Source organism: Pteronotus mesoamericanus, unplaced genomic scaffold (genome assembly GCF_021234165.1).
Source record: "Pteronotus mesoamericanus isolate MK-2021 breed Mesoamerican mustached bat unplaced genomic scaffold, CSHL_Meso_final contig_20, whole genome shotgun sequence".
Lineage (NCBI taxonomy): Eukaryota > Metazoa > Chordata > Mammalia > Chiroptera > Mormoopidae > Pteronotus > Pteronotus mesoamericanus.
Genome location: NW_026555085.1, coordinates 53298931 through 53314491, shown reverse-complemented (window position 1 = coordinate 53314491; position 15561 = coordinate 53298931). Strand labels below are relative to the sequence as shown.

The following is a 15561-nucleotide window of genomic DNA, read 5'->3' as shown; positions in this document are numbered from 1 at the left end:
GTTAAAAATGGTATTTCCCTTTTGGTTTCCTGAAGAAAAATGTCTAGAATGTTGACAGTTCAGATGATAAAATCGCCTTTTTTTTCTGAGTTTATTTTTGTGTTTGGAGGGAGGAGCACAAGGAAAAAAACTGATGACCACGTTAAGTTCTTATTTCAGCAGCAGGTCACAAAAATAATAATATAAGCATTTAGTAATGGTAGCTACCATGTAACAGACAACCTTTATGTGCATCCTTCATTCACATTTATCCTTTGGAGACCAGGAAGCACTATCCTTTCTTTGGCGATGAGGAAACTGGAGGTCTAGTTGTCCAAAGACAAATAGCGAGTAAACAAGTTGGGAATAGAACTCAGATTTACCGACATTAATGCTGTGCACTTTTTACTCCTCTCTGCTACTTAGCAGCTCAAACGTAGAAAATTATCTCTTTTTAGACTATTAAAGTACTTAAAAGGAATACAGATACAAATTATTTACATATTTAATATGTAAATGTATTAACAGTCTAAGATAAATGGGCTCGTTCTACCTTTTTGTGAGTAGGCTTTGTAAGTAGATGCTGCTGTTAACTAGAAACATTAATTGATCAGTTCTTAACACAGACTTGGCATGAACTCTACTTTGACAGCAGTTGCTCTGAGGGACTAATCAATTTTGACAGTAACAAACATTTTCTTTCCTCAGAAAATGATCTGGTTTGTGGACCCCAAATAGGTAAAATTAATGAGGCTCTGACAGATTTAGTAAGTATGTTACATAGTGATAGATAAATATACTGTGTATTTATGGATTTTGATGTTGGACCAATACCTTCACTTCATGTAACTTAATTGAGAAGTGTGTAATTTCATTTATATGATTTCAATTCATAAAATCAGCTCTCTTAAGTTCTAATCTGTACGTTCTCATGGAAATAAAGAAGAAGAAAAACAACTCCAGGAGAGAAAAAAAAAAAGAATACAGTAAAGGAAAATGATGTATAAAACACAGCATTCATTTTTGAGTACACAGCTTAACCCCAGTTTTTAAAAAGATGTCAAATGAAAATAATGCTAGGTTTGCTAGGTGAGAGGAAATGTGGCATACCTTTTCAGCTTTTTGATGCATCAGTTCACTGAAGAGTTCTGTACAGTCATTTATAAATTTTTCACTGACTACAACTGTGTCACTGAAGACTACAGCTGAAGGCTGTTTGCTAAATGCTCTCATCACTTGTTGAAGCAACATTGCAGCATCTTCAACTGATAAAGAACTGGGTAGCAAAGGCTAGAATTACAAACAGATGGAAAAGCATAAATGCTATATATTACAGATAAGTCACCTGTTATATGTGTGCTCTCCCTAGATGCCCTCATTAGGTCCAGTGGCTTTCAGAACCATCTACATGCTGATAACTCCCAAGTTATAGTTCTGCTTTTACCATCATTCTGAGTTCTGGTCCCTAATCCTACTGCTTCCCTAACCTTCCTATCTCTATACCTAATAGGAATTTGAAATTTACCATGTCCAAACAACACTGATTTGTGGCTATCTGCCCCTACCCTTCCCCACCTCAGTTAATGGTACCACTCTCTACACAGTTGATTAGGTTCCAAACCTACAAGTCACACTCAGTTCCTCTCATAAAATTTACAAACAATCCACCATCAAGTCTAGATAACTTTAACTCGAAAGTATATTTCTTTTTTAGCTCTTTCTAGTGTATGAAATTATGATTTTCATTAACTATTAACCCCCAATGAAAGCACCCCTCCCTGAAAGCAAGAACGTTTTCTGGACACCACGTTCCCAGCAAGTAAAATGATTGCAGGCCAATGGAAGTCACTTAATTTGTTGAAAGAATAAACACTTGGATCTGTAATCTCTGGGAACTCATATATCTAGAACAAGCAATGTTCTGCTACATACAGAGTCTGGGCCCTAATTAGTAAATAATGAATTGGCCTTTTGTTTCATTCTCTTCATCTACACTTATCTTCTTGGCATAATAAAGGCAGGTCAACACTGAACACTGGAAAAGGCTATCAGTGCTAAAGCAGCTTGTGTTAACTTACAAGCAGAGATCAACGGATAAGGAATAAACGAATGAGACAGGAAGCCTGATGCCAGTAAAGCTGTAAATGCTTGGATAAGATTGTGAGAAGTCTCATTAGTTTCTCTGTGGCAGCACTTATATGAGTGCTATTAGTGTTTGCTTGTTTGAGATTTATAGAATCTCGGCTGTTGACTATCCATATATAAAACGTCACCTCACTTCAAAAACTAGAAAATCTTTAAGCATAAAATGATTAAGATTATTTTTGTTGAAACAATGACTGCTAGAATTTGGCTCTAAAGCCAAGACCTTTATGTATCCTGAGTTTTAAATTGGGCATATGCTAGTGAAATATCAGTTGTCAGTGGTTTAAAGAAAAATTAAGGAGAAAAAGAACAAAACATACTGCAATATCAACCCATGTTCCAGAGCTGATGGCTTCCTCTACTGATGCTTCCACCTGATCCACAAGTCCTTGACCAACACAAGCTGCTTTCAAAAACAAGAGTTGTGCATTCTTGTATCTTTTCTTTACGTAGCTCACAGCATCTGGGATTCCAAGTCTGGACAAAGCATCAAATTCTAGAAATACATCACAAGGTTGGAATAGAATTGTCAATCTTCACAGTTTTCAGATCTTAGAAAAAGTTAAATTCCACCAAGCCCTATTCTTTGTGGATGCACAAAGAATATTCTAATTTTTTTCTAATGTATCCTAATTTTTTTTTCAAAAAGAATAAAGCATAGAAATGTACAACAACCTATTCCCTGCTTATATTACCTTCCCAAATTTTTATTACTAAACATATTTATAGAAAAATGGGTTCAAGTACTTTCTCAATCCCAGCTATTTTACCCCTCTCTCTAACTGAGAGGTCAAAGGGAAACATGAGAACTATAGAGAAATAAAAGTAGAATGGGTAGATAAAGAATACAGTGATTTAAATAAAGAAACATGCACTGGAATTTATTTTGCTTATTACAGTTAAATAAAGCAACTAAATTTATTTTTCAGATGTTTCATCAGACAACTTAAGACAAAGTAATTCTTCAGTCTAATTTAAACTAGTAAGAGATTTAGCATATAACACAAAAGTAAAAAATGAAGACAAATTTACAACCATTAAAGTTATTGAAGATATCTACTGTCCTCTCTCTGCCCCTAAATAATCATGTTTATGAAAACCATTTGTAACAAAGTTCTAGTTCAAGTCCATAGTTGAAAAAACTGGAAAGTACACTATGGAAAGTCAAGAAAACAAACTACACCCTGTATTCTAGCATGCATTTAAAGTATTTGAACACTAATGACTCTCATACAGGTTTATCACCGAGAAAGGAACTGATCTCTACGTGGTTTGACTTGGGTTATAAAATTGAAGTGACATATATATATTTATTTGTTAGTTGCTTTAATGACTAAGTTCAATCAATCTACTTTATTGAAATGACAGAACCTTGGAAGCTGAATTTAGAATATCTTCAATGTTTCTGAAGTACTGGATAAGTAATAAAAATTAACATAATAAAGTTGGTAGCCATTAAAAATATTTCTAAGATATTATACCTGAAGAACTGGGCAACTTCATAAAATATAATAAATATAATTACTTTATATGCATTAAAAATTACTTGAAATTTTTTATCACTGGAAGGTTGGTACAGGTAATGCCAGATTTTGGACTTTTTATAACAGTTCAATAACTATGGAACTAAACTCAGCTTCAAAGACCCACAAAAAACTAGTGTGACTACTTTTACCCTCAGAGAACTGTTATAAAACTTCCTAAGAATGTGGTTAGTATTAGAAAGAACTTCTAGTATCTCAGGGAAAAAAAGTTACCTAGATAGCCATTCTGCCTGAAGAAGGAATCCACCCAAGTGCTTTGTGTTTTAGAATAGATGTCAGGCACAAACACCGCCTTATCTTGTCTTCCACCAACCACAGTGCCTCGTAGGCGTCCACTATTAACAAGTTCCTCAAGGACAGCTTAAAACAAAACCAAACAAACAGAAAGAAATCATAGCAGGTATAAATCTCAAAAAAACAAACAACAAAAATAAACCCAACAACCTCAAACTTTACTATTTTACAATTTAGTTATTCTTACCCTTTAAAAATGCAATTTCAAGTTTAAATTGCATAAATGAAGACACTGTATTTTAGACAAAACTTTTCTGCCATTTATGAGAATATTCAGGTCATAAATTCAGAAAATTTTGGCAACTAGCTAAAGATGCTCAATTTGTAAAAACTGCCTAGTAACATGAATTTTTACTTTGAGTAATTTTAGGAAAAAAAAAAGGCATCATTTAATCTCATGTTTTGTTTAAAAGGAGATGATTAATACTTTGAGAACAGATGTTACCATATTTAGAAAAATCAAGATACCTAGGTCATATTAGAATCAACAATGTGGAATAAAGCCATGAACATAAGTTATTATACGTCCACTGCTTAAGTTGGAACAACACATTTTAATGCTACCTATAAAAAGAAGTACAATGCCGTGGTTAAGAGGACTGATCTGGATGCAGATAGCCTAGGTCCAAATCTCAACTCTGCCAGCTAACTGACACACACTGCACAAGTCTTTTTATTTATGTTTTCATTTTCTCCTCTGTGAATGCCAATAATAATAATGCTGCTTTTCAGGGTGGTCATATTCCAGGAAAGTGCTTGGAACTGCAGCTAGCATATCATAAGCACTCTGTAAATGTTAACTAAATATCACTTACCACCACCATCACCGCCACTGTCAGCAGCAAAAGACTGAAGCCACGGAACTGGATGGTGCTATGACTAACACCAGATTTATACTTTTTACTTAAACAATAACATTTAACTAAACTAAATATGAACATCCCCTAAAACAACAAAGACAAAGCTGATAGGAAGAAATTTTTCCTAACGCAATCAGATGATGTCTGGCACAAAGAAGGTCTATGAAAATTAGCTTTTAACAACAACAAAAAAAATCAGTTTACAGAATTTCAATACTGAGTAAATTAGAATTCATGTGAAAAGTCTAGATGTCTCAATAAGCTGCAGCATACAGTTTCAAATGCTAAATTCAAACCAAAGTTATCAAGTTACCAATAATTACTTGAAGAACTTTATGTTATTATAATGAAATCTCACCAACCCCCATTTATGTAGATTCCAAAATATGTCACATTTTAATTTTAAATTACATCTTTAAAAAATTAAAGTTTAATTCCATATTTGAAAAACAGTGAATAAAAATTTTTTGTTATATACTTCAATTTCTCCATTATTTTAATTCTTATATTTGCAGAGAGATGAGCCAGATCAAGTCACTACTTTTAAAAATTATTTCAGCAAAGCTTTAAAATAACCCTCAAACCCTCAAAAAAGCTTCACAAACATACGCATATTACACAATATTTAATGAACCAAGATTATTTTGGAGATACTGTACTATTCTGTTTGAATGCTAAGAATATATTTTTATTGCTACAAAATCTTTGTAAAATTCTTTTAGACAAATACTATTTATTTTGTATTAGAAAATGTAGTAAAAATCTGTAAGAAACTAAAAATTATTCTTAATACTCTAATTCTAAATCTCTCTCTATGTATGTATATGCCTAACAGGGTATTTATACACAAACACAGACACACACAAAATACTTTTTTTCATTCCACTACCCTCATGGTAACCAACAATAAATACTTCGGTGGGTATAACCGAAATGTACATGAACATTAGTATAGAGAAATTTTCCAACAAGAAATATCTTGATTACATAAATTTTACGATTAAAAGAGATAAAAACATTAAAATTAGTGTTATATTAATAGTCTATTCAGCAGCTAATTAGAAGATATATAATTTAAAATGAACTCACAGTAAAGAAGCTGCTCTTGAAATCCATATTTTGATATCAAAGAATTCAATGCTGTAGGCCTTTATGGAAAACAAAACAAAGAATTATTGGTGTACAGTTATATATTTATGAATTAAAAACTATGTAGGATAATTAGTTTATAGAAACATCAATTAACATACAATAAATAAATGAAGGCAAAAACTGCATCACGTTGTACATCCTTAACAAGAATTATACTACTAAAATACCTGGGGATTAGATCTGTCTTCCCAATCGGGGATCAATTTACTTTCCCACGAAAATTTTGACCTCAGTTAACACTCTGCCTTGCCGTTTATTGTATGTTTGTTTTTCTGTATGCTATTCTTTGTGTCTGGGAGGCTCTCTCCCTACCTGGGAATAGTTAAGTGAATGTTATATGATTCTATTTCTGAAGATATGTGAGACTACAGGTGTACTGAAAGGAGTCTCAAATGATACACTCCCGGATTAGGTAGATGTAGGTAGATGACTGGGAGGGATCAACTTAAAATGTTCTTTTTTTGCTTATCGGTATTTTCTGTAATTACTAAGAATTTTTTTAAAAAAGCTTTAATGAGGTGTAATCTATATATCAAAAATCCAACCAACTGTAAATATACTTGTACAGTTCAATGATCTTAATACATTCATAGAGTTGAGCAACCATCACTATAATCCAGTTTTAGCACATTTCCATTACTCCAAAACTTCTAAATCGATGATTTCATTTAATTCCTGCTGGGACCCCTAGACGTAAAAGGAAATGAATGCCCTTTTTCCTTGGGTGCCCAACCTTGGGCCTTGGACCAATACTGGTCCAGGCCTGTTAGGAACTGGGTGCACAGCAGGAGGTGAGCTTGAGTGTAAGCACTTGAATCATCCTGAACCCATCCCCAGCTCCCTGGTCCGCGGAAAAAGTGTCTTCCACAAAACCAGTCCCTGGTGCCAAAAAGGTCAGGGACTGCTGACCTCAAAAACTATGGATCTGCTTTCAGCCTCTATAAATTGTATTTCTAGTCCTGGCTGGTGTGGCTCAGTGGACTGAGTGCCAGCCTGCAAACCAAAGGGTTACCGGTTGATTCCCCATCTAGGTAACATGTAGGCCAAGTCCCCCAGCAGGGAGCCCGCAAACAGCAACCACACATTGATGTTTCTCTCCCTCTTTCTCTCTCCCTTCCCTGTTCTCTAAAAATAAATAAATAAAATCTTATTTTATTTAAAAAATTGTCTTTCTAAAAATTCTATGTAAATACAATGAATATGTGATCTTTTATGTCTTGCTTCTTTCACTTCACATGTTTTTGAGATTCATGATAAAGTATAAATCAGTATTTTTTCCTTTTTATTACTGAACAGCATTCCATGGTATGAACATACCACATTTTGCTTATCCATACATAAGCTGATACACTTTTGGGTTGTTTCTAGTTTGGGGCTATCATAAATAATGCTTCTACAAAAATTTGTGTTTATGTCTTTGTGTGGACACGTTATTTTCATTTATTTTGGGTAGATCATGTGAGTGCCTTTCTTTCACAACAATTAAAATTTTTTTAAGTAAGGAAATTATAAAAAAAGGATCTAGACTTTTCTGTCCATAATTTTTTCCCTATTCATTTTAAGTCAATTATGCCTGTTCTCTGATTTAATTATAGCTTATGTTTTTATTTCAATGCATATAACTAAGAGATTTTCAAGTTAATCCAACTAATCCATCCTTTACTCTTGATTCTTTAAGATGTTATAAATTTCTCTATAACAAACTTGGGAAAGCAGAAACAGTTGTCTGGGTATAAATTAGCATGTATTTATAACTCCTGTGTTTGGGAATTTTTGACTAAATTAGTATTTTAATCAAATTCTTGTATGGATCAACTTGTTTTGTATTAAATTTTTACCCAAATTTTTCAGCTAAATTATCTAGAGTTTCCAAATAAATTAGGTCCAAATAGGTATTCTGCTCTCTTCTGTTCATCTTATAATGATTACATCTTTCTCATGTTTCGTGTGTGTGTGTGTGTGTGTGTGTGTGTGTGTGTGTGTATTCTGTTCCCTTCTATCTGAACACATTCCTACAAAACTGTAGGGAACTCCTTGAAGGACTTCATCTTAAAAGTTTCTGGGTGTATAATTTAATGTGGATATTCAATAAAGGCTTAACTAAACTGCACAAAACCTAACTTTTTTTGTATAATAAAATTTAGCTGCTTGAGGACGGAATCAGTGAACTGGAAGATGAGGTAGAGAGAAATACCCAGATAGAGCAACAAAATAAAAAAATACTTAAAAAGTATAAGGATACTTTAAGCGCAGGGGTGTCCAACCTACGGCCCACAGGCTGCATGCAGCCCAGATGGTTGTCAATGTGGCCCAACACAAAATCATAAATTTACTTAAAACATTATGAGACTTTTTTGTGATTACATGTTACAATGTATTTACTGTGTGGCCCAAGGCAACTCTTCTTCCAGTGTGGCGCAGAGATGCCAAAACGCTGGACATCTCTGGTAAGGGAACTTCAGGACAACATGAAACATAACAACAATTGCATCATAGGAATATCAGAAGGAGAAGGAAAGGAGCAAGGGACAGAAAATCTGTTTGAAAAAATGATGACAGAAAACTTCCCTATGAAGGGAAGTCAAGGAGAAAAGTCACGCAACTTCAGGGAGCACAGAAGGTCCCAAACAAGATGAACCCAAAGAGGCCCACACCAAGACACATCATAATCAAAATGCCAAGGGAGGAAAGAGGGGACATGTAGAAAGGACGCATGGGCATGGGCAATGGGGTGGCGATTGACCGTTGCGGGGGGCATGGCAGGGGAGAGCAACGGGGAGAAAGTGGGACTACTGTTAATAGAACAATAAAAAATAAATTAATTAAAAAAAGAAACTTAGCTGCTCAATTTTTATTTTAATTTGGAAAACAACGTAGTTTGGTAGACCAACATAGCCCACTCTTTTCACCAATTATTTTCTGTTCTCCTTTTTGGCTACCAATATTATATCATTAAATGTATATCCTTTTTCAAACAGAGATGCAAATATTTTCTCTGAAGATAGACCAGAAAAGTGGGGTGGTTCTTTATATTTAAGAGGCAAATATGAAGATACGGTGCATTAAATGGAACTATCTTGAAGTCACACAGCCTAGCAACATTTTTTGAGGCTCGGAATTTATTTTACCCTCATGGTTTGAAAAAACCTCTATATAGAGAAACTCAAGGCAACCATGAGTCATAAAAATGCAGGGTAGGCCACAGTAGGTTTATAGTTGTTTGTATGGAGAAAGACATGCAGGTTATCATTATTACAATAGCTTTATTAACTCTTGTTTTGCATACTCACAACTGTAAACCTACTTTTACCCACCTCTGTACTATTTGCTCTATCTGATAACTACATTCACCATAATAGTCAAAAAACTGTCACTAGGAAAAATCATTTTTATGTTTTGACTACAAATAAATGTGTAGAGTACAAAAAAGATACAAAACTGAGTCTCCGCCTATTCCTATCACTCGCCTACTCAGTTCCTCTCTCAGAAACAACTACTATCACCAGTTCCTTGAGTTAGGACGGTGATGTGGTGCCAGCTGTAAGAGTCTATGGGGAGTAACAGAGGCCTCTGCAGAGGGAAGAGAGCTGGAGCAGCAATGGGAAATCAGTCACATTAAAGGGAATTAGCCATGCAAGTAACTATATTTAAGAAACTGGAAGCCAGGCTTCTCACAGCCAGAGAAGGGAGTTACAAATATGAAAAAGAAGAAAACAAAAAACTTAGTGTTGCAAGGAAAGGTTTTGGTGTGAATGCATGGTTTTTGATACACATAGATAAAACTACAGAAATATATGTATATAAAGAGAGCGGGGTGTTTACATGTGTCTTTGTGTACTCCTTATTTTGTCTGGTGAGGGGGCTTGGAAGCAGTGACATCAAATAATAATAAGCAATCTAGAATCCAGATCTTGGTTTCTAAATACCATATGCTACCAAAAGGAACTAGGGCTCCTTGGGAAAATGGCTGAATTCAGGGCTGGGACAGGGAAAGGATGTACAGAGACTGAAACTTCTTGTGCGAAAAAGAAAAGAAGTGCTCCAAGAATGATGGGGACATGTCAGAAATACACAGAAGCCAGCCTCAAGGGCTTCCAGTAGCTCAACCAGAGACAATTTGAAATACTAAATACTAATGATAATAACAGATTATAATCCAATGAACAAAATGACAACCATTGAGTCCACAGGATTTAAATAAATGAATAAACTGAAAGTCTGAAGAATCAGAGGATAAGTTACATGATCTCAAGTGTCCCTTCACAGAAACACTATTATAAAGAAAAAACAAGTATTATTAGGAGAAGCTCAGCAGATATCGCCTTATTAAGAAGTTACCATGTACATCTCCACTAACTGGAAAAAATCTAAAGTGTATGCTACCTGATAGCACTGAACAACAAGAACAAAGAATCGCTTCTGTGTTATTCCTGCCAAATATGCACAACCTGAATATCAACATGAAAGAAAAAAAAAAGAGTAGACTAGCAAAATTAAACATTCTACAAAATAACTAGCACAAGATCTTCCAAAGTGTCAAGGTCATGAAAGTCAAGGAGAGACAAAGTAAGTGTTGCAGATTGAAGGTGGGTAAGGAGTATTTCAATTAAATAAAATACATGATCCTATTTCTATAAAGGACATTACTGGAACAATTAGTAAAACATGAACAGGATCCAAGGACTGGATGGTAGTAATACATCAATGTCAATTTTCTGATTTTGATGTCTGTATTACAGTTATATAGGACCATACCCTTGTTTGTAGGACATACAGACTAAAGTATCTTTGGTGATGGGACATCATAACAGCAACTTCCTCTCAAATGGTGCAGAAAGATAAAGGTTCTCTTGTAACTTTTCTGTTAGGTATTAACAGAGGAAAATTGTTGCATTAGATTGCAAGCTCTCCCTTCTAACCTGCTAGTCTCTTATATCACAGTGCCTTGCACATATTAGGTGTTTAATGACAGAAAGAAATTATTGTGACTGCTATGTAAAAAATGTCTGGAATGTTATAAACATAGAAGAAGGGAGAATGGTTAAAAACCTACTAAAACAGTCCATGTAAAAAAAAAACCCAGACTGAAGTGGTAGGAACAGAGATGTCAAGTAAAGATTACATAAATATGTAGAATATAGCATTCAAAAGACTTTGTGGTCTGGAATGGGAGATGAGATAATGTTATAAAGGATGACTCCTAGGTTTCTGGCAAAAGCAACCAAATGGTAACATATCCTGGTAATGGAAACACAAGTGAAAGAATTAATTCAGGTGGGAGGGGGAGTGGGATAGCTCAGGAACAGTGAGTTATTTTAAATATGTTGAATTTGAGACACTTATAAAACATTTCAATAGAGATGCTGTGTAGGTAGTATTAGTCTGGAATTTAAAAGAAGTTAAAATATGTAGGAGACAGTACAGGACTGAAAAGATGGTCTAAGAAAAAAAACTTTAAAGGCTAGGGTAAGGAGGAAAAAGTGACTTGGGAAGTACAGCCAAAAGTGGTAAAAAGAAACCTGAAAAGTGTGATGTTTAAGAAAGGGGATGTGGGATGAGAATATTTCCAGAAGGAAGACAGAGTTGGAGTTAAATGCTGCTGCAAAGTCAAGTAAAACAAGGACGGAAAATACCCATTAGATTCAATGATAGTGACATCATTGCTCTGCAAGCGGGAGAAGTGAGACGGGTGAGCTGAGAGTGGCAGAAGGTAAGAAAACTGAGGCAGTAAATGTAGACATCGGCTCTTGAGACGGTTTACTTAAAGAGACAAGACAGTAGATGGAGAGTAATGTGAGCTTGAGGGAGGTTTTATTGTTTTCCAGTGGAGCAATCTGAACACATTTAAATGCTGGAGGGACCCCAAAACCACTGAGATAAAGTTAATTACACAGGAGAGAAGATAATTGAGAATGTAGGTTTTTCTTAACTTCACACTGGAGCTTGACACACAGGCCCAAAACATTTAAAAAATTCTCATTTTAGAAATATTGAGGTGATTTTCAAGGTAACATTGTTATTCATCAGAACTGTAGAATGTTGTTTCGTAATAAGAGTTCTAAAATCATCTAGCCCCATCTAAGACCCAAAGAAGTTCAGCAAAATGATTTATCTGTTTAAAGTCATACTGTTATTTTGAGTAGAGCTGTGACCCTAAGACTTCTGACTTTAACCTGCCTTTTCCATGATCCCAGAGTGATTTTACACACCGATCTGGGTATTCTGCAGAGGTGCATCTGGGGCCTTGTGAGCGGTAGAAGGCAGGAAGAGGAGGATATGGGTTAGAGAGTTCAGTAGCTACATTCTAGGGCTCTGGAATCCCCACTCCCATTTCACAGACCTTCCCCTATTATCTGTTTAATGAACTAGGGTCCTGAAGGAGATTTTGCTTAAAACAAATTTGCTTGAGAAAAATTATACAAACCAAAACCATGATCAAAGAAATATACAGACTTTAAAACATGCTTACCGGGTAATAGCACTGAACAGTCCACGGATGCGTGCTTTATGTCGAGCTACAAAAGCTTCAGTGAATATTACTCCTCTGTTATCAAGATCAATGTGTCCATTAATAATTCTACCTAGTCGCTGAGTGAGTGCCTAGGAGTAAAAATTCAAATTTCTATAAGCTTGAAAGAAAAAATTATAAATATACACATTTGTATAGTTGTACTAAAGTCATGCTGCATGCTGATGTTGTATTAATCATGTACTCCAGAAACTCCAACCGCATAAATAAGATATATAAGCCAAAATCAATATTTAGGATCCAGGAAATATCCTAATATCACAGCAGAGCCAAGAACTGAATGAGTCAAATAGCTGATATGTTAAAGGGCTTAGCCAGCTGCTAATACGGCCATTCCTCATGTCAAATAAAAATGATCAATTAACTACTTTTCTAGGTATAGGCAATCTGAAACATACAGAGAGCCAAGACATATACATGAGTCTTGGAGAAGACCCACTCTGCAGCTTCTAACACTAACAGAGAGAGAAATATTATTCCAAGATTTTGCAACCTATAGAAACACAAGACCTGAAAAGGTATCTCCTTTGATGCAAACATTAACAGGTTATCTGTACCCAGAAACCTACACTGGCAGAAAATCTTATTTCTTACTAACCTCTTAATAACTTTAGGAGAATATTTCTCCACAGCTACAGTATAACTGGACTCAGGGACATCTAAATTAAGTCTGGACATATTTCACATCCCAAGGTAAGTTAAATCTACTCAAGTCAGCCTAGTTGATACTTTTGTGGTATAGAAAAATGCTTTCAAACAACTTTTTAATGAGTTTCCATACTACTACTTGTGATATTCAGAAAAATTAGAACTAAAAACATTAAGAAACCATATTCATTTCCAAAATATATCACCAGCAGTTTTATTAAAAAATCATTTAGATCTATTCTGATATTTTTAAGAGTTCTAAAAATATACTTTTTGATCTTCTACAATTAACATGTATTTTTTTAACTTAAAATTTTTTATTGTTCAAATACATTTGTCATTTTCCTGCCACCACTTTCCCCTGCCCCACCCACCCCCACCTCCCACCCTCAATCCTTCCCCATTTTGGCTTTGTCCATGGGTCCTTTATACATGTTCCTTGATTTGACCCTTCCCCTTTCTTTCCCCAATAATCACCCCCCACCTTCCCTCTTGTTGCTGTCTGTCTTTCCTTTCAATGTTGCTGGTTATATTTTTCTTGTTTGTTTTGTTGATTAGGTTCCACTTATATGTGATATCATATGGTATTTGTCTTTTACCCCCGGCTTATTTCACTTAGCATAATGCTCTCCAGTGCCATCCATGATGTCGTGAAGAATAGTAGCTTTTTTCTTTACTTTCTTCCTTCCTTCTTTCCTTCCTTCCGTCTCTTTCTGCTGCATAATATTCCAATAAACCATAGTTTTTTGATCCACTCATTTACTGATGGGCAGGCACCTAGTTGCTTCCAGCACTTGGCTATGGTAAATTGTGCTGCTATGAACACTGGGGTGCACAGGTTCTTCTGAATTGGTGTTTTAGGATTCTTAGGGTATAACCCCAGCAGTGGAATCGCTGGGTCAAAAGGCAGTTCCATTTTTAGCTTTCTGAGGAAATTCCAAACTGTTTTCCACACAACCTGCATTCCCACCAACAGTGCACTAGGGTTCGCTTTTCTCCACAACCTCACCAGCACTTGTTTGTTGATTTGTTTATGATGGCCATTCTGACCGGTGTGAAGTGGTATCTCATTGTGGTTTTAATTTGCATTTCTCTGACGGCTACTGATGCTGAGTATCCTTTCATGTTTCTGGGCCCTGTTTATGTTCTCCTTGGAGAAGTGTCTGTTCAGACCCTTGGCCCCTTTTTAAATTGGATTATTTGTCTTCCTGGAGTGGAGTCGTGTGAGTTCTCGCTATATTTTGGAGATCAAACGCCTGTCCGAGGTATCATTGGCAAATATATTTTCCCATATGGTTGGTTCCCTTTTAATTTTGCTGATGTCTTTAGCTGTGCAGAAGCTTCTTATTTTGATGAAGTCCTGTTTGTTTATTCTTTCATGTCCCTTGCTCTAGGGGACATATCGGTGAAAGTACTGCTGCATGGGATATTTCAGAGTTTCCTGCCTATGTTCTCCTCTAGAACTTTTATGGTGTCACGACTTATATTTAAGTCTTTTATCCACCTTGAGTTTATTTTTGTGTATGGTGTAAGTTGGGGGTAGAATTTCAATTTTTTGCATGTAGCTGTCCAGCTCTCCCAACACTATTTTTTTGAAGAGGCTATTTTTATTCCATTTTATGCTTCTGCCCCCTTTGTTGAATATTAATTGACCATAGAGACATGGGTTTATTTCCAGGCTCTCTATTCTGTTTCATTGATCTATGTGTCTGTACTTATGCCAGTACCAGATTGTTTTGATTACAGTGGCCTTATAATATAGTTTGATGTCAGGTACTGTGATCCCTCCTACTTTGTTTTTCTTTCTCAAAATTGCTGCAACTATTCAGAGTCATTTATGGTTCCATATAAATTTTTAAATGTTTGTTCTCTATCTGTGAAATACATCATTGGCATTTTAATAGGGATTGCATTGAATCTATAAATCTTTTTAAAAAGGTTAAAAATATTTTTAACTTTTTATGTAAATGTAAAAATATCTTTTAACATTTTACTTATTTTAGACAGAGGGGAAGGGATGGAGAAAAAGAGGGTGAGAAACATCAACGTGTGGCTGCCTCTTCTGCACCCCCTACTGGGGACCTGGCCTGTAACCCAGACATGTGCCCTACACTAGGAATCGAACCAGCGACCCTTTGGGTCGCAGGCTGGCGCTCAAGCCACTGAGCCACACCAGCCAGGACAACATATATTTTTTTCATTTAATATAGAACTTAGGCCCCTGAAATACTATGTAAAATACATCTATACCTTAAATGATACTTTAGATGCAATGAGAGGAAATCACTCTCTTACAATGGGTAAATCTGTTGGTTTTACAAATTAATTTCATGGTTAGGTAAATTCTTATAATTTTTTCTTAAAGTGACATATACCTATGAAGAAATTTGACTTTTCCCTTATTTATTCC

At 35.3% G+C, this 15561-nt stretch overlaps 1 protein-coding gene across 2 annotated transcripts in view; it reads right to left on the bottom strand.

The window, feature by feature from the left end:
* UFL1 (UFM1 specific ligase 1) overlaps positions 1-15561 on the bottom strand; it is a 33834-nt gene that overhangs the window by 13447 nt on the left and 4826 nt on the right. For both annotated transcript variants that reach the window (XM_054569733.1, XM_054569732.1), the window contains exons 6-10: positions 12444-12574; positions 5912-5970; positions 3882-4028; positions 2445-2620; positions 1090-1269 (exon numbers count right to left, since the gene is read on the bottom strand). In XM_054569733.1, coding sequence (XP_054425708.1) covers positions 1090-1269; positions 2445-2620; positions 3882-4028; positions 5912-5970; positions 12444-12574 — 693 coding nt within the window. The remainder of the gene's footprint in view (positions 1-1089; positions 1270-2444; positions 2621-3881; positions 4029-5911; positions 5971-12443; positions 12575-15561) is intronic.